The sequence below is a fragment of the Elephas maximus genome, chromosome 1 (assembly GCF_024166365.1).
Source record: "Elephas maximus indicus isolate mEleMax1 chromosome 1, mEleMax1 primary haplotype, whole genome shotgun sequence".
NCBI lineage: Eukaryota > Metazoa > Chordata > Mammalia > Proboscidea > Elephantidae > Elephas > Elephas maximus.
In genome coordinates, this window is record NC_064819.1 from 173,370,774 (window position 1) to 173,393,401 (window position 22,628).

General features: G+C 42.2%; 1 protein-coding gene across 2 annotated transcripts in view; it reads left to right on the forward strand.

Annotated features, from left to right (window-relative positions):
- The window catches only part of SOBP (sine oculis binding protein homolog), a 188,371-nt gene that overhangs the window by 153,700 nt on the left and 12,043 nt on the right, over positions 1-22,628 (forward strand). For both annotated transcript variants that reach the window (XM_049895212.1, XM_049895289.1), the window contains one exon: positions 10,642-12,588. In XM_049895212.1, coding sequence (XP_049751169.1) covers positions 10,642-12,585 — 1,944 coding nt within the window. In that variant the 3' untranslated portion in view covers positions 12,586-12,588. The remainder of the gene's footprint in view (positions 1-10,641; positions 12,589-22,628) is intronic.

The window sequence follows — 22,628 nt, forward strand, 5'->3', positions numbered from 1 at the left end:
CACAACCTGGCCCACAGACCTTCTCATTATTGCAATTATGTTTCTGTCAAACACTCCACAAGTCACTGGAAACTCAGAGCAGAATCTGGGGGTCAAGTTTTTTGTTGATCTGGGTTTCTGGGTTTTATTTTTTGTGGTGTGTTTTTTTACTTTAAAGTCTACTTCACAGAAAAATTCATAGTAGTAGGTTTTCATCACTGAATTTTAATAGAAAAATAATGGGTAAATGAGAGCAGAATGTAAGTAAACCAGTTGGTTCTGTATTTTTTCATATCAAAATGTATATTTATGATGATATAATGAAAATACTTATGTTTATATGGCAATTTATATTTTTCAAAGTGCTTCCATTTACAGTATTTGTTTGAATCTTTGTAATAGTCCTTGAAGGCAGGCAGGGGCCCAGGGGAATGACCCAAAGTCACAGGGCAGGTAGGACTTATGTCTTCTGATTTCTAATCCAGCTCTTTCCTCACCAAACCATGTTGCTTCCCAAGGAAAGAGTAAAAGCCTGAGGCATTGTTAGAAAATTGGGATGAATGTGTTTAAGGATTTAAGACTGCCATCAAGAAGACAGTAACTTGTTAGGTAGGGAGAAGAGGTGAAAACTATTCCTCAAAAATCCGTAAAGCCAGACATCAGAAAGGCAGTAGATACGAGACAGGAAGAGATGAGAAGGTGGAGAAGGGTCAACCGTTCTCAAAAGTAAACCAAGCCATGAGCAGGAACTAGTGACAGGAACAAATGGCTTCCAGCATCTCTCTACCAACGCAGAGAGTGAAAAGAACCAAGTTACCCTGGATTGTGGGCACAAAAAAGAATAGAAGCAATCTCAGAGATACCACTGAGGCTTGAAAGGGGACTTAGGCCTAGAATAGAAATATAGTTTGGAACTGAAACATGAAACAAAATACCCCCTCAACATAACTAATAGATGACTAAAGCTTGGGAAAATACATCATTGTATGGCAATTCATGCACTTGAGGGGGGAGATGCAAGATAGAAACTTTAAGAAAATAAAAGGAGGCATCAAAGAAGTAGCTGCATTTGGGGGGTATTTAGCACAAAATATGAAGCAGGCATTAAAAGATAGAATAATTAACAAATAATCAATATATAGGACAATTTACTTAGATATCCTTCTTTTAAAAACAGAGATGCAGAAGTCATTTGCTCAAGTGTGGTCCTGAGACCCTAAGCAGAGCAACTGATCGTTTTTCACATGTGGATAGTTCTGAGAAGATACGAAGCAGTGAGGAGAATCCTTCTCTGTCATTCTGATTAATGTAGGGTAGAGCTACTTGGTGTGTGTATGGAGAGGGGAAAGGACCCAACCATCTTGGAATGTGCAATGGTGGAGGGAGGGAATGTTGTGTATGATCAGTCACATTCCCTAGATCTTAAGAAAGCAGATTATTTTTAAAGTTATAAGGAAAGGTGAGTTTGGTCCCACAGCCGGTGACTCAGTGTAGTTTATTGGGCGGTGGGTGTGGGTGGGAAGTTCTGAAAATGAATGTCTTATCAAGAAGGCTAGGGGACATGAGGAGCTGAGTCCCCAGGGAAATGCCCACATCAGTAAAAGGAGCTATTTATGCTATGCTAGTGGACTTGACAGCAACGGGCTTGGCTTGGCTTGCTTGTAGTGGAAGGAATAAGAAGTAGACATGGATAGAGCAGTATTTAGAGCAAATGGTGTACTATTTAACAAAAGAGAGTGAGAAGGCAGGGCTGGACAACTTTTATTTGGCTTCTCTTGTCTCCATGAAGAGAATGTTCTCTAAACTGAAAAGGATAGGGCAAATACCATAAAGAAGGCTATGAATCCCAAGATAGGGGCAGAGAGGTAGGCAGAGAGCACCTGTTATTTTAAGCAAATTTATATCTCCAAGTTCCCATGAAGAAATTTGTAGATAATTTGATATTTACTTTTGGATAACCTTTGCTCTATTATCATAAATAGGAGAAGTTTCAATTCAAAAAGATCAGAAACGGGTAAATGTTGATCACATTTTCAAAATTGACAAAAGGTTTCTAATTTCAGAAACTCTAGACCAGTACTTGATGGCTTACCCTCAAAAGTCCTTGAATGTATCATTAAATAAATGGTTGATGAGTACTTAGGAGAAAAGGGTTGGTGGACCAGAAACCCAGGGTAAAGGAGGCAGCATGGTAGAGTAAAAAGAACATGGGTTGTAAGTTAGCAGTTCCAGATCTGAATCCTGGCTCCACTGTTTGTAGGCTGTGAGAGCTTAGGGAAACCACATTATCTCTTTGAACCTTTCAAGTAAAATGGGAAAACAGTAGCCAGTAGCTCCTTTATGAACTTGTAGTGAGAATTAAATGATATAAGTTAAGTGAAAGCTTCAACCTTGGTACAGAGCAAATACTTGACAAAAAAAATTTTTTTTTTAAGTGAAGACCTAATAGCAGCATATGACTGCTAAAAATAAACCCCAAAAAAACCCATGACATTCTTAGGTGGTGTACCTGTTGCCATCGAGTCAATTCCCACTGCTAGTGACCCTATAGGACAGAGTAGAACTGCCCCATGGAGTTCCCAAAGAGCGCCTGGTGGATTTGAACTGCCGACCTCTTGGTTAGCAGCTGTAGCACTTAACCACTACGCCACCTGGGTTTCCTAGGTGGTATGGTGAGGTATAATATTCTACATGAGGGAAGGGAGAGTTCCTCTATACTTTGTGCTAGTCAGGCTACTGCATTCCATTCTGGGACCAAAACAAGTGAAATATATGCAAATTGTCCCCTGGGGACCAGGTGTAGGAACTGGGGATGTTTAAAAGTAACAGTCTAGGGGAATACGATGTCTCTTTTATTGTATTTGGAAGGCTGAGATTTGGACAGCAGTTGACCAGTGCAGGGAGATCCTTGAGAGCAGAAATACAATCCATGGAAGTGACTGGGAGGTGGAGTTTGTTTACCTCTCCAATAATCAGAGCTGCCCAACAATGAAATAGGCTGCCTCATACAGCACAGGGCTCTGTAATTATATTGCAACTCTTTTTAGGCCACAAGAAAAGTCCATGCAAAGGTTAGAAGAACAAAGAGGAGTTTGGTATTGAGAGAGTAAAATATTACAGATCTTTGTTTTTTTTTTTGGTATTAAAAACTGCTAGTTCAGTTTTAGCCTTTAGAATAAATCTGTTGATGGGAACACATCATGGGAGTATGTGCTGGGTTGGGTGTACAGGCCAGTTTCTCCCATTATTTGTTAATAGCCAGATTGTGAACTCCCTGAAGGCAGGTACTGAGTCTCTTTCCTGCACTTTCCACGGCCCATTGCCTTCTTGAGTACAGTAATTAAGTAAGGGCTAAATACTTATTTTTGAATAAACAAAAACATTACAAATAGAAGCTTTGTTCTCTCTTAAGCTTCAGGCTGAAGGAAAGGTGGCTAAATAAAAACACAACAAAGCCTTGGGGATCTCCTGTCTGCTGTGGTACACTCTTAGCTGTCTCGGGGCCGGGCTGTATCTTAAGTCACATCCTGGTCGTAGCACAGTGCCTGACACATGTTGGGGCCTCATAGGTGCTCAGTTATGACTAAATGAATGGATTGTGTAGTAGCAGAATTTTCAGGGCAGGTAGTCATTAGATATTTGATAAGAAGGAGAGAAAATGGAGTCATAGGGCATGACAGCAGGAGACAGGCAGGATATAGCTCTGCTTTAATGTGGTACATTTTCTGTGTTTGTAATCACTTGCCAGTTTCCTTTCTTTCTCACGTTCCTGGGGAGTGCGTCACTATTGATGATCTCATTTTATAGGTGAGCACCTGAGGATCAAGGTGATTAAATGCAGGGTCCCCACCAGGAGTTAGGCTGGAGGAGTGGACTAGATGATCTCTGAGGTTCCCTTTAGGGCTATGTTTTATTAACCTGAGATCTCTTAGGCTATTTGTGTTCTCTCCGGATCAAATAAATGAGAAACAAAGAGTCAGACCTTTGGCACTGGGTAGACCAGGTTTTTGGATGTTTGACTGAATCTTTCAGCTTCCATCTGGATGACTTGTGTTGTGAAGGTGGAAGTTGCATTTATCCAGCTTAAATGAAGCAGAAAGTTTTGTAATATGGGAACTCTCTTAGGCAACCTAAGCATCAGACCAAAGGGAAAAATCACCTCTTTCTGAATCATGTGTTTAGCTGTGAGATGGACCTGCAGTCACTGGAAATAGGCCAGGATTCCATCTCTTGCTTTGGCTGTAGAAACGGAGACCCAGGCCAGTAAGTAACGAGTGGTTTGTCAAAGCTCGTTGAGATCCTGAAAACCACGCCCATCTCTGCTCTGCCTTTACAGAACTCATGGTACTTGAGAAAGAGAAGGATCTGCCCTGGTGACCTGGGCCAAGATTTCTGGAATCCAGCTTAAAATTTATAAGATAAGCAGAACTCAAGTCATGATAAAAAGTTCCTACAGGGCAGTTTTCTAGTGAGATTTTCAATTCTAAAAAAGATGCTCTTTAGCCTTTCCTTGAGTTTCAAATCCTATTTAAGAGAGACCCCAAACCACAAAGAAAAAAAAAATGATGTTTAAATAAAAAGAACTATGTAGCAAACATCATCATGTTGAAATCTAAACCTGCAGAAAGGTTCTAATTTTGGAAATGAATTTCAACATGAATTTGCTTTTTTTTTTTTTTAATAAATAAGAGCCCTTGCTGGTTCTAAACCCCTCTCCTGATTTCTGTGTGGCTCTGCTTGTCTATGGCTACATCATCTTCTCCCTTTTTTCACTCTTTGATCCAGCTCTGCAACAAAAATTAGAACAGGGAGCTTGGTCCTCCCGCACCTCCTGGGTTTTGGTATGGCCCCTCCCCACCTCCATGGGAGCTCATTCCTCAAGCACACCTTCTGCCAGGACAGCGGTTGGGTCATCCTGTCTTAAAGGCATCTGATACTGTGGCCTCTGGTCCTTCCTTTGGAAGATCATTCTGCCATCTAATGAGTCAAGCAGATCATTCATCAGCTCTGTTTTTTAATAAGACATGAACAGCACAGTTTATGACTTCCACTATTCAAACAGCAGTTGAGCTTAAAAGGAATTATTCATTTAAATGGTCCTAACACTCATTTCCAAGCAGCCATGCTGCTTTGTCAAGCTTTTGCCTGAATTAGATAACCGTGGGTCTTGGAAAAGGAAGAGGGCTCAGCAGGAGTTGAACAGAGGCTTGTCAGGATGGTGGGCAGCTGGAGTGCGCAGAGAATGTGGCTTGGTTCCTTGTCTCTGCAGACGGCCCATCTCCTACCCCTGGGGACAGAGCCTGCTAGGAAGCCGGATGGGGACTGGTGTCTGTGAGGAGCAGCATGCATTTGCCCAGGGTAAAACATGTCCCATTCTCTCTCAATGATGCATAGGAGAGCTATTGATGAAAATCTCTCTTTCCTTCCTCACTCTGCCATAGGAGTATCCTCCCCAATAAATGAATAAACATATGGTATGTTCCTGGAACATCAGTGACTATGAGGACGTACTGGGGTTTGAAAAGATACATTATATGTAACAAGCTTAATGATCTCCCTGGCACACATTACTTGTTATTACTATTAGCTTGTTATCACTATTTTACAGGTGAAGAAACTGAAGCTGAGATTTTCATAAGATTGCACTTTTAGTTTAAGTAATGGAGTCCAGAGTCAAACCTACATCTTTAGATTCCAAATCCCACATGATTTCCAGAGCATCCTACAGATATAGGGCAGACCCTGGACCCTTCAAAACACTGAGTAACCCTGCCCGTGCCTCTCCATCCTCCTTTGCCTCACTCTTGGGTAAGGTCATGATTTCCTTGAGCTGGCCTGGACTAGAAGTTCAATGCGCACGAAACATCCCAAAGCCTAGAGAATCCGTCTCTATGGCAAGCTACAATTTTGCATAAGGAGTTACAGCTTCTGAGCTGTTATCTAAGTGCTGTGTTCATGGAGGAGCCCCTGGGTGGTAGGTGCAAACTGCTAATGCACTCAACCAATCACCAAAAAGTTAAGATGTTTGAGCCCACTCAGAGGCACTCTGGAAGAAAGGCCTGGTGATCTATTTCTAAAAAATCAGCCATTGAAAACCTTACGGAGCACAGTTCTACTCTGACACATGTGGGGTCACCATGAGTAGGAATCAACTCAGTGCAACTGGTCTGGCATATTCATGGAAAATCAGGAGCATGCGAATTTTGTTTTGCTTTTCAAATTGTTAATGGCATTCAAGGGGTTGCTAATATCTTATTATTGTTGCATTGCTGCAAATGTCTTTGTCCAGATAAGAAAGATTTCAGCACAAGGGTTTCTTAATTAAATATTGCCTGATGCCAGATTACCACTCTGAAGGCAGTGGTGAGTTCCATTAAAGGATGAACTGCACTTCTGCAGTTGACAGCTGATTAATGTGTCAATTAGGAGCCCTGTCCCCCTCCCTCAGTTACCCAAATCTTCTTTTAAGCCCAGCAGAATGTATATATTGTGCCCATGTGGGTAACCTCATGGCATACTTTGGCTTTGACTTTGGACGTTTATATAAAAATAAAGGCTCAGTTGCCAACATGAATAGCTTTCTTTCTTTCCAGGGGAAATACAAGATGGAAAGAGTTATAGGAACCAGAAGTCCTGCCTTTTGGTTTTCTTATATCAAGAGCAAGTGATATTTCTGCTGAGGCAGTGTCTTTTGAGCAGTTTAGCGGTGTAGATTGCCACACATTCATTTCACAGGAAAAGAGTGAATCCATCAGGCCACTGAGCTTCTAAGTACTACCCTGGCCGTCAGCCACCAAAATATAAATACTCTAAATGGACTAAAGGAAATGTTCATTTTGTTGTTTAGAATTGGACACATCCCAGGAAGGTAAATTTAATCTTTTTGAGGACTGCTGTTGTAGGGTTGAATGGAATACACATTTGTTTATCTCCTCTGTGATCTTTTTGTCTTTCTGGTGATACATTATGTATTTGTGATACAAAGCATTTCAGCTGTCTCTGTTCATTGGCATTGCATTAGCCGATTGTTCCGTCCCCTGATTGCCGTTGTTAAATAGCTTCAGCCTCAGCTCTGTCCAATCTGGGACCCGTTAGGGAGGGAAGTGGAACCAAAGAGGCTAGATTCCAACAGAAACAAAGCTGGGGTGGAATTAGGGGAAAATCATTCCAGAGCCCAGCGAGTTGGGCTCTGCACTTCTTAATCTTTATCTGTTAATATATCTGAAGGAATTTTGGTACTTCTTGGCATAATGGGGCCCTGGTGGCACAGTGGTTAAGAGCTCAGCTACTAACCAAAAGGTCGACAGTTTGAATCCACTAGCCCCTCCTTGGAAACCCTATGGGGCAGTTCTACTCTGTCCTATAGGGTCGCTGAGTTGGAATTGACTCGACAGCAACAGATTTTTTTTTTTCCAGAAAATAACGCCTTAAAAACTAAAAAAAAAATTATATATATATGTATGTATGTACATTTAAAATGGTCTATGGAAAAAGAAGGGATGAATACCCCCACACAATTCAGAAAACCAGTTTGAGACATATGTATTCCATGGGTATGTAAATGTTATTTTATTAAAGTGAGAGATATACAGTATATATTTTCACCTAAGTACCACATCTTAAGTAATCAGCTCAGGCTCTTTAGATGAAATCTTTAATTACCACAAGTGTGTCGTTAGTTAGATGGAGAATGAATGATGGTACTAAGTTTTATTGCCTCACATGATATAGCCATTTGTGCCATAAATTCATTGACCTCATCTTAAATAATGTGTCCTGTAAGACAGACTTGATTCATTATTTCTTAAGTGACAGCTTTTTTCTCTAATAATTTTTTGCTTCATTGGAAAGATTGCTTTCCTGTATTTTTAGATTAGTGTTTCGAATTGAAATATAATAAGGCAAAGAGACACACACTCACACTCAAATCACCCAAAACAAAATTATCATAAACCATCACGTTACTACCTAAACACTTTGGAATCTTGCAGAAAATCAATTAGCTAACCATTAGGATTGGGCTCTAACTGGAAAGTTTGCTGAAATAGAATTTTGCTTCTAACTTTGATGTCTACAATTCTTTTCATATAGAAATAGATAAGAAATGCTGGAGAGTTTCATTTGATAATTGAGATAGATCTAGTAGCATTCCTTACTCATCAATGAATTATTGAAAGTGAAGGAAATGATGGCAGAACATTCAAGTTATATTTAGATTTGTTTTTTTACTCCACTTGAAAAATATTTATTTAGCTGAGGAGACAGAGGAATCCTCTGGAGGCAGATAATTCAATCTGGCAATTTAAAAACCAATTAAGGATTTCAGAAAACTCTTCCCCCTTATGGTTAAAAAAAAAAATAAGATCCAAAAGAAAAAGTCTAAGAGTTGGTATATTCTTTTAATTAGTTTAATTCATTGGTAATGTTCTTTAGTTCATGATTAAAGAAACTACGTTTGATCTCTAACTTCAAGCTTATAAATTTACATTTTAGGGTTCCTGTAGATGCCTAATATTGAAACGGGAATGTGGTTTTATTTTCTAATGGAGTTTAAATGCCACATCATTACATACCAATTAACTTCACACAAAAATGATCAGGTTTTTAAAATAACTTATGTGCATGATGTTTTCACTACTTGTTTATTTATCTAGATGAGAATGTTCAGGGTCTGATGGATTCTCTGTGTCTCTTCTCATCGGAGGTGATTCTGTATGTATTTGTAAACTAAGTATCTTAACTATGATAAAAACATATGATAATTCTGGTGGAACCTAGAACAATGTAGTGAAACATAGGTATATAGTAGCATTGAAATTATTTTTTATTATTTTAATGACTGCATCAGTTTTGATGACTAAATTGAGAAAATGCCTTTTTAATCATCAAAGGTCACTCCGCAGTTTTCTTGCTCTCCTCAAATTTTTGTAAGAAGTATTTTGAAGGGGAAATTTGGTATGAGACCAAACAAAAAAACTAGCGTGTGTGCCAATAAGTATTTGTTATTCAGTCTCACGCCATCAAGTTTATTACTGTATATATCAATGAAAAAAAACTGAGAAGGAAAAGAGTGGATTCATAGATCCCAGACCCACATCTGCCACGTGTGTGTGTACGTGCACAGTCACATACTAGCATGCCACCACTGTTTACAATCAAGAAAAGCTGAGAGTTAAATGAGATGAGTAATCAAATGCCCAGCATATGTTGTTTTTGCATTGTTTATGTGACCAATAATTATTAAAATTTATCATCTTTTAATCCTATCAGTTTACAATCATTTTTTAAAAAAACACATACTAACAGACACTCTTCGACAAAAACAGGATTTCATTTAGAACCATATTGGACTCAGTGTTTTATTGGGGAGGCACTCAAATTCAATAAGCTTACCATTGCACTGCATTTCAGAATTCTTCCTCTGCTCCTGCTATGGCTTGAGTGCTGAGGAAATGACAAATAAATAAATAAAGAAGAAGAAGAAAAAGAAAAAATGGATTGTGTGTGTAAAATTCTGTCAAAAAAGTAAGGCACTGAAAGAACTATTGAAAATTTTGACATCTGTTTATCTGTTTATAGCTATGGCAAGATTACTCATATTAATTCTTGTTTAAAATGCCATATGAAGGAAAGACATTTGTGCAAACAAGAGTCATATTTGAATTGTAGATCATGTCTTCACCATCTGTGAGAGCTGATGGTGTTGCAAAATTAATGTGTTAATGAAATCACAATAATTTCTCCCAAGTAATGGGTTCTGAAGCCTAGGATGACTATTTTTTGAACTTTGATGTCTAGTGATTTTCAATTGGGAAAAGCTCTCAGCCTTTAATTAGTTCTGCAGCCCAACTTTAACATAAATTTGGTGATGTCTTTCATTTGCCAGGAGTAGATTGGAAGGGGGAGAAAACCCATAACAACTTTTGGAAAACGCTCTCTGGTGTTTGAAAAGTTGTTAAATAAGACTGCCTGCCAAGAAATGTCACCAAAAATTCTGACTACTGAAAGAGAGTGGGCAAACAGCTCAAAAAATAATTCTAGCTTGCTGCAACATCACAGGTTGGGAATAGCTAAACCTCACACAGACTTCACGACTAATTCCAAGTTTCTCCTTGGAAGCCAGAGATAATGATGTTCAGAGCTTTGTGTTATTGGTTAACACAGCACATCCTTTCCAACTGCATTATCGAACACAGTCAATAGTGTAAAGTGACTCAAATGAGGAGAATTTTAAGGGTCTATGGTTCAAGCCCATTGAACTTTCTGGAGAAACCTTCTCTCCAAAGCTATTTAGATTTGCATTTACAATTTGCCTATCTGACAAATGAAAAAAAGTGGACAGGTATATGTATCCCCCCCCTTTTTTTTTTCTGATCCAGCATTTATGTCACACTTAAAAGAAACAACACAATTGCTTTAAAAAAAAAAAAAAAGGAAGAATAGGAAATTGTGATAAGTCTTATTCTAAAGAGCCCATATTTATAAAGCAAACCATCATTTTATAAACATTTTGGAATATTACCTTTTAGAAGGAAACAGTTCAGTATGTTTGAAACATGGTGATGAAGTTTGAAAGAACCTTTATGTGAAACATGAAATGCCATTTACCCAAGGATATTGCTTATCTTACCTGTTGTGGTTTTTTTCATTACTGTGTTGTAGGTATGTGACTGGTGTAAGCACATAAGACACACAAAAGAATACCTGGATTTTGGGGACGGGGAAAGAAGGCTTCAGTTCTGCAGTGCAAAATGTCTCAATCAATACAAAATGGACATTTTCTACAAAGAGACCCAGGCCAATCTTCCAGCTGGGCTGTGCAGTACATTACACCCTCCCATGGAAAATAAAGCAGAAGGCACCGGAGTGCAGCTGCTCACTCCAGACTCTTGGAATATCCCGCTAACAGATGCTCGGAGGAAGGCTCCCTCCCCGGTGGCTGCAGCTGGCCAAAGCCAGGGCCCTGGCCCGACCGCGTCCACCACCGTCTCTCCATCTGACACTGCCAACTGCTCTGTCACTAAAATCCCCACGCCAGTGCCCAAGTCCATCCCCATCAGCGAGACTCCAAACATCCCTCCCGTCTCCGTGCAGCCACCTGCTAGCATCGGGCCTCCCCTCGGCGTCCCGCCTCGCAGCCCTCCCATGGTGATGACCAACCGAGGCCCGGTACCACTGCCCATCTTCATGGAGCAGCAGATCATGCAGCAGATCCGCCCGCCCTTCATCCGCGGACCCCCGCATCATGCCTCCAACCCCAATAGCCCCCTGTCCAACCCCATGCTCCCAGGCATTGGGCCCCCGCCCGGAGGTCCCAGGAACATGGGCCCCACTTCCAGCCCCATGCACAGGCCCATGCTGTCGCCCCACATCCACCCCCCGAGCACGCCCACCATGCCCGGGAACCCTCCAGGCCTGCTGCCGCCGCCGCCCCCAGGCGCCCCCTTGCCGAGTCTTCCTTTCCCGCCGGTGAGCATGATGCCAAATGGCCCGATGCCGGTGCCCCAGATGATGAATTTCGGGCTGCCGTCGCTCGCCCCGTTGGTGCCGCCTCCCACCCTGCTAGTGCCATATCCCGTAATTGTGCCCCTGCCCGTGCCCATCCCCATCCCGATTCCCATTCCCCACGTCAATGATTCCAAGCCCCCCAACGGATTCTCCAGCAATGGGGAGAACTTCATTCCCAGCGCCCCCGGCGACTCCTCGGCGGCGGGAGGGAAGCCGGGCGGGCACTCCCTGTCCCCCCGGGACTCCAAGCAGGGTTCATCCAAGTCCGCGGACTCGTCGCCCGGCTGCTCGGGCCAAACCCTGAGACTGGCGCCCGCGCCCGCGGAGCATGGCAGGAGCGAGGTGGTGGACCTGACGCGGCGCCCCGGCAGCCCCCCGGGTGCGGGCGGCCCGCTCGGCTTTCCCGGAGTGCTGCAGGGCCCGCAGGACGGCGTCATCGACCTGACCGTGGGCCACCGGGCCCGGCTGCACAATGTGATCCACCGCGCGCTGCACGCGCACGTCAAGGCGGAGCGCGAGCCGGGCTCCACTGAGCGCAGGACCTGCGGCGGCTGCCGGGACGGTCACTGCAGCCCGCCCGCCGCCGGCGACCCAGGCCCGGGCGCCCCCGCGGGCCCCGAGGCCGCCGCAGCCTGCAACGTCATCGTGAACGGCACGCGCGGCACCGCCGCCGAGGGCGCCAAGAGCTCGGAGCCGCCGCCAGAGCAGCCGCCGCCGCCGCCCCCGCCCGCGCCCCCCAAGAAGCTGCTGTCGCCGGAGGAGCCGGTGGTGAGCGAGCTGGAGTCGGTCAAGGAGAACAACTGTGCTTCCAACTGTCACCTGGACGGCGAGGCGGCCAAAAAGCTGATGGGGGAGGAGGCCCTGGCGGCGGGAGACAAGTCGGACCCGAACCTTAATAACCCCGCAGATGAGGACCACGCGTACGCTCTGCGGATGCTGCCCAAGACGGGCTGCGTGATCCAGCCTGTGCCAAAACCCGCGGAGAAGACTGCCATGGCTCCGTGCATCATCTCCTCGCCCATGCTCAGCGCCGGGCCCGAGGACCTGGAGCCGCCGCTCAAAAGGAGGTGCCTCCGAATTAGAAATCAGAATAAGTAAAAGGTTTGTATGTCCACTTGGACTCTCCTCGGCACGTCAGTGCACCTGTTCTTACCTCTTTCAAGGGAGAGGCGAGAGGGAATTGTATTAATAATCACGATTATACCCGCTGCGTTTTGCGGTACGTGTTGTGTGGTCACATACTATCATCTCTTGATCCAACATCTATGATACTGAGCAATTGTTAAGTAGCATCATTCCCACTTTACAGTTGAGAAAACTGAGTCACAGCGTGTAAGTGCTTTGCTCAAGGTCACTTACTTCCAGGTGTAAGCCAGGCCTTAAACCTGACTTGAAACACCATCTCCTTAATTTAGCTTATTTTATTGCTATGCTCATCTCTTTAATTCGCCCTCTTGGGAAGAAGCAGGATGTGGGGAGCAAGGAGAGATTACTTGAGACACCTATATGTTCAGTCAGGAGGTTGCAGGGCTGTGTTGAAGGATCCAGTTAACCCATGAATTGGGCCACTTCCTGGAACCAGTAACCTCACTAGCAGAATGTCCCAACCCACCAAATTTTCTCGATGACCATGGGATTCTATCTGCAAGATGAGCAGAAAAACTACCCTTATATGCTTAGGCCAACAGAACCCAGATGGCTAAGCCCCATTTGCTTAGCCAGGGTGTTGGAGCAGTGGCTCTGTAGCTCCTGTTCATGGGGTCTCTTCCCTCAGGCACCAACTCCTAGTCCCCAGGGCAGACCCAAGTGTCACTGACCACCTTTGCTTTCTCTCCCTTCTTGGACTCAGTGGCTCAGCTGATTGCTGCTTACCTCTGCAGACAGTGTGAGGCTTTGACAGGTAAAAGAGCCACATTGCTGAACTGGGTGAGAATGTGTATCTCTGACCTAATGGCGGGAATCCTGCTGGACACCAAGTGAGCCACTGATATGATACCAGAATTTCGGTGAAGGGAAAGGGAACTAGCATGTACAGCATGCCAGCTATAGTAAGATGTGGCTTCATTTGCTCCTCCTGCGATTCTTGATGGACTAGGCATAGTCTGCATCTAACAAATGAGGAAGATAAGGCTTAGAAATGTCCAAATCAGAGCTAGGGAAGCCAGTATTCAACTCAGTCCTGTCAGACACAGAGCCCAAGCTTTCTCCTTTGTCCAAGTGGGCAGCAAACTGCCCAAAATGCAGTTTATCTACATTTTGAGAGAGAGGAAGAAAAGAGAAACAAACACGTGACTTGCGCATCAGCTCCTTCCAGGGGCTGGAGGGGATACAAAGGGGAATATGCTGCAGTGCCTATCCCTAAGGCGTTTACAGTCTGGGGGAATGCAAACCCAGGGAGGAAGGAGGCCTGGAATAGGAGAAGTGACCTTGTAGGAATAATAATTGCTGGCCTTTGTATGTGCAGGCCCTCTTCTAAGTGGGTTTTTTTTTTTTTTTTTTTTTTTTTTTTAGTAGCATCTATTTTGATCGAGGAAACCCTGGTGGCGTAGTGGTTAAGAGCTACAGCTGCTAACCAAAAGGTCAGCAGTTTGAATCTACCAGGCGCTCCTTGGGAACTCTGTGAGGCAGTTCTACTCTGTCCTATAGGGTCGCTATGAGTCAGAATCGACGGCAACAGATTTGGTTTAGGTTTATTTTGATAGATAGATGAAAGTATTGTCTTCATTTTACAGATGAGGAAACTGAGACACAGAGATATTAAGTAACTTGCCCAAGATTACCAAATTAGTAAGTAGCAAGGTCTGGATTCAAATTCAGGCTGTCTGACTCCAGAGAATAGGCTAGCTGGTTCCTTTATTACCCTGTATGATGAAATTCTTTTATCCACCTCACTTGTCTTAGTGGAAAGTTCCTAGGGACAATTGAGCCTGACTACCAACTTTCCTAAGTGTTTGGACAATATTCAATTCTTGATTTTCCAGCAGCAACAACAAATCTAGAATACCAATCCATTACTCCACAGTGGGATATGTAATTGTGGACCAGAACACTTGATTTGATGTGCCCAGCTCATTGACTCATAAGTTGGCATCTTTGCATGGGCAGCTAACTTTTAGGCGGAAGTTTTTTTGAGGAAGCACAGAGCCAGAGCAAGGGAAATTGTTGGGTGGTGTAAGAGGGTTTCTTAGCCACCATAGTTTGAGATTCCCTTTTCTACTGATGGTTTTCCCAGTAGGAACAAACACTAAAAATCGGTTCATCATTCCTTCTTGATTTTATATCTACGAGTTCCACTATTTGAAGACAGATGGCCTCAACCTTCTTGCAGACACCTCGATTGAAAATTCTCCTGATTTCTCCATGAAAGTAATTTAATCTGGTTGACAAAGCAGTGAGTAATGGGAAGGTGTGCGACAAAAAGGGTAACAGCCATTAGCAAGTCAGAAAGCACTGGGAATTGTAATTTTAAACACATCCTAATAGCACTCATTCAAAATAGATTGAAGGATGAAAAGGAGGTGAAAGATTTTACTTCCATTACTGAGGTGAGAAATAACCAGGTAAAGAATACTACCACTAGCTCATCATATAGCATGGGACCAAAACATAAAAATATAAAGCATATAATGGCTATTTGGGTGATATATGTTTCTGAATAAAGAATCAGGCTAGGGTCTTGTGTGTAGACCAGAGACATTACTAAAAATATTAACCTGGCTTCAGTCAATTTCAGAAGGTGCAGTGATGAAATTGTCCGTAGCCCTTTGAGCTTGGAGAGTTCTTTTTATGATGGGTCCCCCAAGAAATTACAGCTTTTCTCTAAAGTCAGAAACACACAGGCTTTGCCAGCTACAGCGAGGTGACAAGGCGAGTGATTTAAGATGGGGGAAGAACCACCTTTCCTCCACTAAATCACATTTCCTCTTGCCTTCTGTCACCCGTGTCACCTCACAGCACAGCCTCACCTGCCATAATTCACTTTCATTCTCTGACCCTTCTGATTTCCTGGGCACACGTGGTGCTGTTTTTCTTCTATGCCTTCAGAAAGCCAGCCCATTCAAACAGTTGGGGAAATTGAAAAAGGATCTGTTAAATAAAGGACGTCATGGCTTTTGTGTCCAGGCTGTGAACACTGTTTGGTGATGAGTTAAAGCCAAAGTGGAAATTATTAAAGGCCAAAAACAAAGCCCAGACTGAGAGGGTGGGTGAGGTGCAGGTAAGGGGCTTCTCCATGTGCTCGTTGGTGGTTCATTGTATTATTTCTCAGTCACTTCAAGTCAGGGCTCTTCGTTCTTCTATGTCCGCCATCCTCTTACTGTATTATTATTACTTTTTATCATTTTAAATGGATTCAAAGCAGACTGTGCTTTGAAATTAATAACCTAGGCAGCTACAAATGTCATCAAAGAAATATCACATATTTGCTAGTTCTTTGAAAATTATGATTTTTTATTTTTTTCCTCCCAGTTTGAAGTTATTCTGTTCCTGGTTACCTGACTTTATGTATTCTTGTTTGTTGATACGATTACAAATGACCTGAATGGGTAGATATTTTTCCTAGGTACAGAACTAATTAAGTTTAGTTGAAGATTTTAAGAAGTTGGAAACTCCCTTTAATCTTAAACTTTTAAGACTCCGAACACCAGTTCTGCAGCTTCTGTAAGCTGGAAAAATATATCCCCCCAAATAATAAGGAAAACAACGTATGAACATTTTCCAAACAATTCTATCCACAAAGAATTCCATTTATAAATGGGATACTCCCGTCTTTGCCTTTGCCCGGGGGCTTTGGGGGGAGCTGTTTGTATTTGTACATTTTCTGAATTTCTACAGTTTACACTTGTTTATGGTACATTGGGGAGTTCAGAGTAACCATTTGCAAATGTTTAAAGATATTCAAAAGAAAATATCCCCACTCCTTAATTTTCCAGGGAAATGACATATTCTCTTTATAAAATAATCAATGGAAAAAATGTGTACCATGAGTAACCCTTTCACCCTCACTTTTTCCACTCCTGGGGAACGACCATGGGTTTAAGAACAGTTCAACAGAAACAGTCCAGACAACTTCCCACCTTTGTGGCACCCAGTTGCTTATGTGTTTCTAAAACCAGAGAGAAGACGTGAGACTCTTTTCTCTGGCCCCAATGCCATGATGCTCCTCCAGGCACAGCAGCAGAGATTCGACGTTTTGTTTTCTCTGGGAGACTTGGAGGAGATGCCTGTAGTTTTGCTTCTTGGAGTTTAATTATTATTTGGGTTATGGAGCCACAATCCCAGAAATGACTTCAAGGCAGGGGGTTTGCCTCATTACAGAAATGGATTACCCAGTATGCAAGGTAAGCCCTTGTTTCCCTGGCTTACTGAGTAACTCGTCCCTGTCAGGGATTGTAAATTTGAAAAGAGCTTTGATTCTGCAGGAAGGTGCTGTGGGGTTGGGAGAGAAACACATGACAGCCATACCTAGAAGCAGAATCTTAGATTTGCTGAAAAAATGTGTAATTGTTCACTACAGATGATCTGGTAAGCAAGGTAAGCACCATGCTTACCTTGCATGTTGGCTAATCCGCCTCTGCCTCATTAGGGAAGCCAAAAAGGTGGAGATGACAGGTGACTGTTTGCCAATTTAGTCTCTCCAACTGAGAAGTTTGAGAGAATAGGCAGCCAGAAGGGATTCTGAAATCAGCCCGTACATCCAAAATAATACCATGAGAGCTTGCTCTTAAAGCAGGAAAAAGAAGAAACACAGGCTTGAGAAGAGGAAAGAAATACAAATGGGATGTGCTCAGATCCCATGCCAGACTCGAAATATTCAGTGTCCAAGAATTGGTTATTGAAAATCTTAACTGGCAACATAACCCCTAATGTTAAAGTTTAGCAAGTCTATCAGTATGCTGGTGGCTGTAAAATTCTAACCAGTAACCAATTGTGGTCGAGTCAACTCCAACTCATGGCGACCCCATGTGTGTCACGGTAGAACTGTGCTCCATAGGGTTTTCAGTGACTGATTTTTCGAAAGTAGATTGCTAGCCCTTTCTTCTGAGGCATTCTTGGACTTGAACCTCCAACCTTTTGGTTAATAGCCAAGCACATTAGCCATTTGCAGCACCCAGGGACTCAAAAAGCCAAGAAGAAGACCTCCAGGTGTGGGTCATGCACATGTGAGCGGTGAGGAACTGAGAGAATGCTTGCCTTGATTGTTTCTTGTAGAGGAAGGTTTTCTGGAATGAGCAATGTCAGTTTGGGCCTTAGACACATTCCGTTCAATGATGCTGGGTCCATTTTAGCCCTTATGACAAGGGGCTTTAAGGTAGAGTTTTAATGTGCAAGCATCTACCTCTTAATTCTTTCAATTGGATTATGATAGCATAGGAAATGATGTATGTGACTAGGTGTTCATTTCTTCCAGCTGTGGCCACAACTCTCCATCTTTAGCAGGGCTGGGACTAGAGTGAGGCAAGAGACATGCCCAGTGGACATACTTTAAGGGTCCTTCAAGTGCAACACTGTCCTGGCCCTAATCTTCAGACCTTCTGGTCCACATGGCTGACTCCTGGTCCCCTGGGTGACCTTCAGCTACTCGCCAGAAATTTCATGTGGAAAATTTCATATGTCTGTGTAGAGAGACATTTTCTTGGGAGGAAAGGGCCAAAGATTTTGGTTTCAGAAAAAGCATACTTGATATCTCTGAAGGATTATTTTATGTTATTTCTGAGCAATATCTCAGTTTGAATTTTGCTCTCTACTCTGAGGAAGCTGAATTAATTATAAGCTTTCCTTAAAATTTAGGTTTTTTTTTTTTTTTGCAGTGAAAATAATATTGCAGAATCACTGTTGCTTGCAGCTACGTAATGTAGTGCTTCCCTCAGTAAAAATGCCTTAGTGACAAAATGCAAAAGGTTATAGACCTTTCATCAAGTTACCGTATCCTGCAAGTGTCTATAGTGAAAGAAGAAAGAAGAAGCAAGAAAAGAAATAAGCTTCCAATTTCCACTGCACTTGCACTTTCAAAGTTCATGCTGATTAGGGAGATGCTGTCCTCTGGAAATACCTTCTACCCTACCATTGAGGCCAAGGGAACAGAATGACTGGTGTCAGAGCAGTGGACAGGTCAGGAAACACCAGGGCATTGATTTTTGGTGGTATGTAAGTGGATGGGAGCACTTCCCTTTCTCTCTACCTCTCCAGCATGTTTCTTTACCTGGAGAGCATGTACTTGGAGGGGGAAGCATTTGATCAGCTATTAACAAGCCATAGCAAGAGCACTGGGGATAAGCTCCCTGACTGGTTGCCAGTGAATCGCCCCCTCACCGGCCTAAGTGGCTGTCTACGAATCACAGCTCAGTCATTTACACCTACTTTCGTGTGGACAAGCATTACAAAGGGGCAGGGGTGTCTGAGGACCAAAATACACTACAGCATGGAACACTTACCTCATGTGGTGGAACACTTACCTCCGCCCCCAAACACGGCCATTTCCAGACTCGCTTATGGAAGAGATGGTGCCAAAGGGATAGAAGGTAGTCATTCAGTTTCACCGTGTCCTACACAGAATTATTTTGTATTCTTCAGTTGTTTTAAATGCATGATTCTTTATAGATGGGTGGCTATAAAGGCAATATATACTACATGCACTTTTTTTACATGCACTAGCTACTTTTTAATGCCTCAACAGGCATAAAAGGAATTCATGTCAGAGAAAAAAACATAGCTTTAAAAGATAAACAATTCAGTGCTGGCATTGTTAACAGGCTCCCATCCTCAAGGAAAAGGAGTAAATGCCATCTCAGATGCCGCTCTAAGCACTAACTGTGTAGAGTTCTTCTTTGGATTTGTGTATTTCCACAGCTTTCTTAAGAAAAAAATATAAAAAGGGGTCAGGATTGAGAATGTGAGGCCATCAACAGGGAGGACAAAAAGTACACCTAAGTTATTTCAAGGATCATTTGAAAGATTCTAGTGAAAATGATTGGAGCAAAAACGAACAACAAATGCTTGGAGTTAGTCTCTAGGGCTTTAAAATAGTTCCTGAGTGTACTAAACATTTAAAAATTGGAGACCAGTTAAGTTGAACTCAGGACCTCTTTACTCTGCTACTCCTAGGACTGAGCTGTTGTCATAACCAACAGTTACGCTACGTTGGCCAAATGAACCACCCTCACTAAGGAGAAAGGAATATAAGAAGTGCCTTTCTACACAGCCATAGGGTCAGGGCTGTGACAAATCAAAGTCATCCAGGGCTCCCAGCCTTGTTTCCACCCAGATATTTGGCTGGGCCAATGCTGGTTGTCTCATCGCTTCCCCCTCTGAACCCCTGGCTTGTTATCTTTCTTTGATAGCAGGCTGTGTTTTGTATTGGATAAAAGGGAAGTAAGAATGTGACTGATGGCATTTAAAGAACAGAAGGGAGAAGTACACTTTATGGACTCATTTGATATGAAACATGACCGAAAGTCCAAAAAGAAAAAAAAAAAACTAATTAAAAAAAAAAATCTCTCTCATTTGCATGGCTTATTTCCCCAGACGTGTTTTTGGTATTGAAAATGAATGGCATTCCCATACAACATGTGTCTCAATTTGTAATGATATCCTCCTTGCAGCTGGCTTAGTTCTCCAAGTGTTTCTAAAATGTTACTGTCTTAAATTTGAGCCAACCTACAATAACAAATTATCTAGAAGCAAAGTGGCTAAGCTGCATTTGGTGAGAGAAAAGAAACCCTATATTTCATCCCTCAGCTCTTGTTTTAGAAATTCAGACTGTAACTTAATCTTTTTCTAAGGAAATCTACACACGCACACTTTAAAAACTGTGCAGATTGGGTGTTGTGGGAGCAAGAATGATCAGGTTTAAATTTCTCTGTAAAGTTCTGCATCCCATCAACAAGCTCCTTTGATATTTTAAACCCATATTTAGAGTAATTTCAAGATATTTGGAGCACATGTGGTTAAATGTAAAACTTTGTCATTATGATATGTTAGATGCTTATATTTTAAATATTTATAAGCCGTTTTTAAGTACTTTATCCAAAAGCCTTCTCCCACTAGAGTACTGTAATTGAGTGATATCTGAGCATCCTTATAGAAGATACAGGGTAAAGTCACTGCAACGCGCATACACGTTCTTCCCCCTTTTCTGGCTTTAATTCAAGGGTTGTTTTTTAGTAGATTTAGCTTTTTTGAAAAAAATATATAAGGTCATAAACGGGGTTGGTTGCCTGTGATCTAAAAGTATGTGTAGTTCCCCAATTCCCAAAAGGTACCAGTTGCTGTCAAGTCGATTCTGTCTCATGGCGACCCTATCTGTGTCAGAGTAGAACTGTGCTTTACAGAGTTTTCAGTGATTGATTTTTTGGAAATAGATTGTCAAGCCTTTCTTCCAAGGTGCCTCTGGGTGGACTCCAACCTTTTGGTTAACGGCTAAGTGGTTAACTGTTTTCACCACCCAGGGACTCCTCTCAAAAGGTAAGTGTTCTGATTGGGACTGTGTTAAGCCCCACTTCTCTTCCTTATCTTAAGAGTAAGTAGGAAAATTTTCCATTAGAGTGTTGGATCTGAATCTGTGTCTGCATGAACTTAAAGTATCATATTTGTACCTCTAAAATGTCTTGTCTTAAAAAAAAAAAAGTCTTAGGGACAGTTTATTTGTTGAAAAGTAAAAGATTGAATTCTTTACTGTTCTCCTTCAGCCATCTTGGAAGCTAAGACTTAAGATCTAGTCTTTATCGTGGGTAGCCTGTTTGTGCACTTAATATAAAGAAAAGGAGAGGGGGACTTTTTCCCCAGATTCAGAATCCATTTAAGCTTTGGAGGTTATAAATTTCAAACTGACCTCAGGTGTCTGGGGCTCACACTCTTTTATGGCTAGCAAAATACAACTTTCTGGTAATAACAGGGGAAAAGAAGGCTTAAAAAGGCTCATAAAGTTGCTTAGACATCTACTAGCTCTTACCAGACAGCATTTTCATGAGTTAAGTGTAAATGAGTCAGAAACATATAGATTGAGTTTCTTTTAAAATACACATGGGTTTAAAAATTAAGGCCAAAGTGCTTGGCAAAATAACTTTTGGCTTTAGTCAAACCCTAAATGTTTAAAAAAAATAGTTTTACCATTTGCCAAACCAAAAATACATCCAGGTCCCTCCATTCCTCCCGTTTAATACCATGGCATCATAAACATGGGACATAATGGTTATTTTCATATGCTGTAAGGTTTGAGGAACATGAATCTCAAAAACTATGCAAAATTTTCTGTGGAAAAACATTATGACCTTGCAAATGAAGATGAAGGTTCTAGCTCTGATTTTAACAACACCTCTCGCTATGATGATCTGATTGACTTGTTCTATCTCAGTTCTCTCTCTCTGTGCAAAATCTATGCACAAGGAATAAGAACTTTTAGAAAATATCCTATATTTTGAGTTCTTAATTCATGCTTAATTTGTATATTATTATCTGCAAAACTTCATAAACTCCTAATCCTATCAGAACAGAGAGGGAGTCCCCTTTCGCTTGCTTATGGTTACGAGATAGTCTTCACTATTTCTCTAGAGGGTAAAATGGAGCCCCAGTGGTGCAGTGGTGAAGAGCTTGGCTACTAACCAAAAGGTCAACAGTTCGAATCCACCAGCCACTCCTTGGAAAGCCTATGGGACAGTTGTACTCTGTCCTATAGGGTCACTATGAGTCAGAATTGACTCGATAGCAATGGGTTTTAGAGGGTAAAACATATCTGTTTTGCACTAAGCAATATTTAATACTGCCTTTATGCAGGACATAGAGATATCAGAAAGAGAAAATGAAACGTGTATGTGTGAGAGAGAGAGAGGAGTCTCTGTGCCTTGTTTTGAGGAGCCAATAACCTGGTGAGAGAGACAAGAAATAACCAAGGTCACTTTTACAAGCAACATACAGAACCTGCAAACGGATGTGATACTGTAGCCTATAGGCTTCAGCAAGGGCTGGGGCTGGGTCCAGTTCAATTATCATTGTAATCAGTACCCAGCAGCCAGCCAGCACAGTGGGTACTGGAGTATTTGTTGAGCAAATGAATGAGAAGAGACTCAGTAGAGGAATAACTAAAGGAGTTACCTGGATTAGTGTCTTAGTTGTCTAATGCTGCTATAATAGAAATACCACAAGTG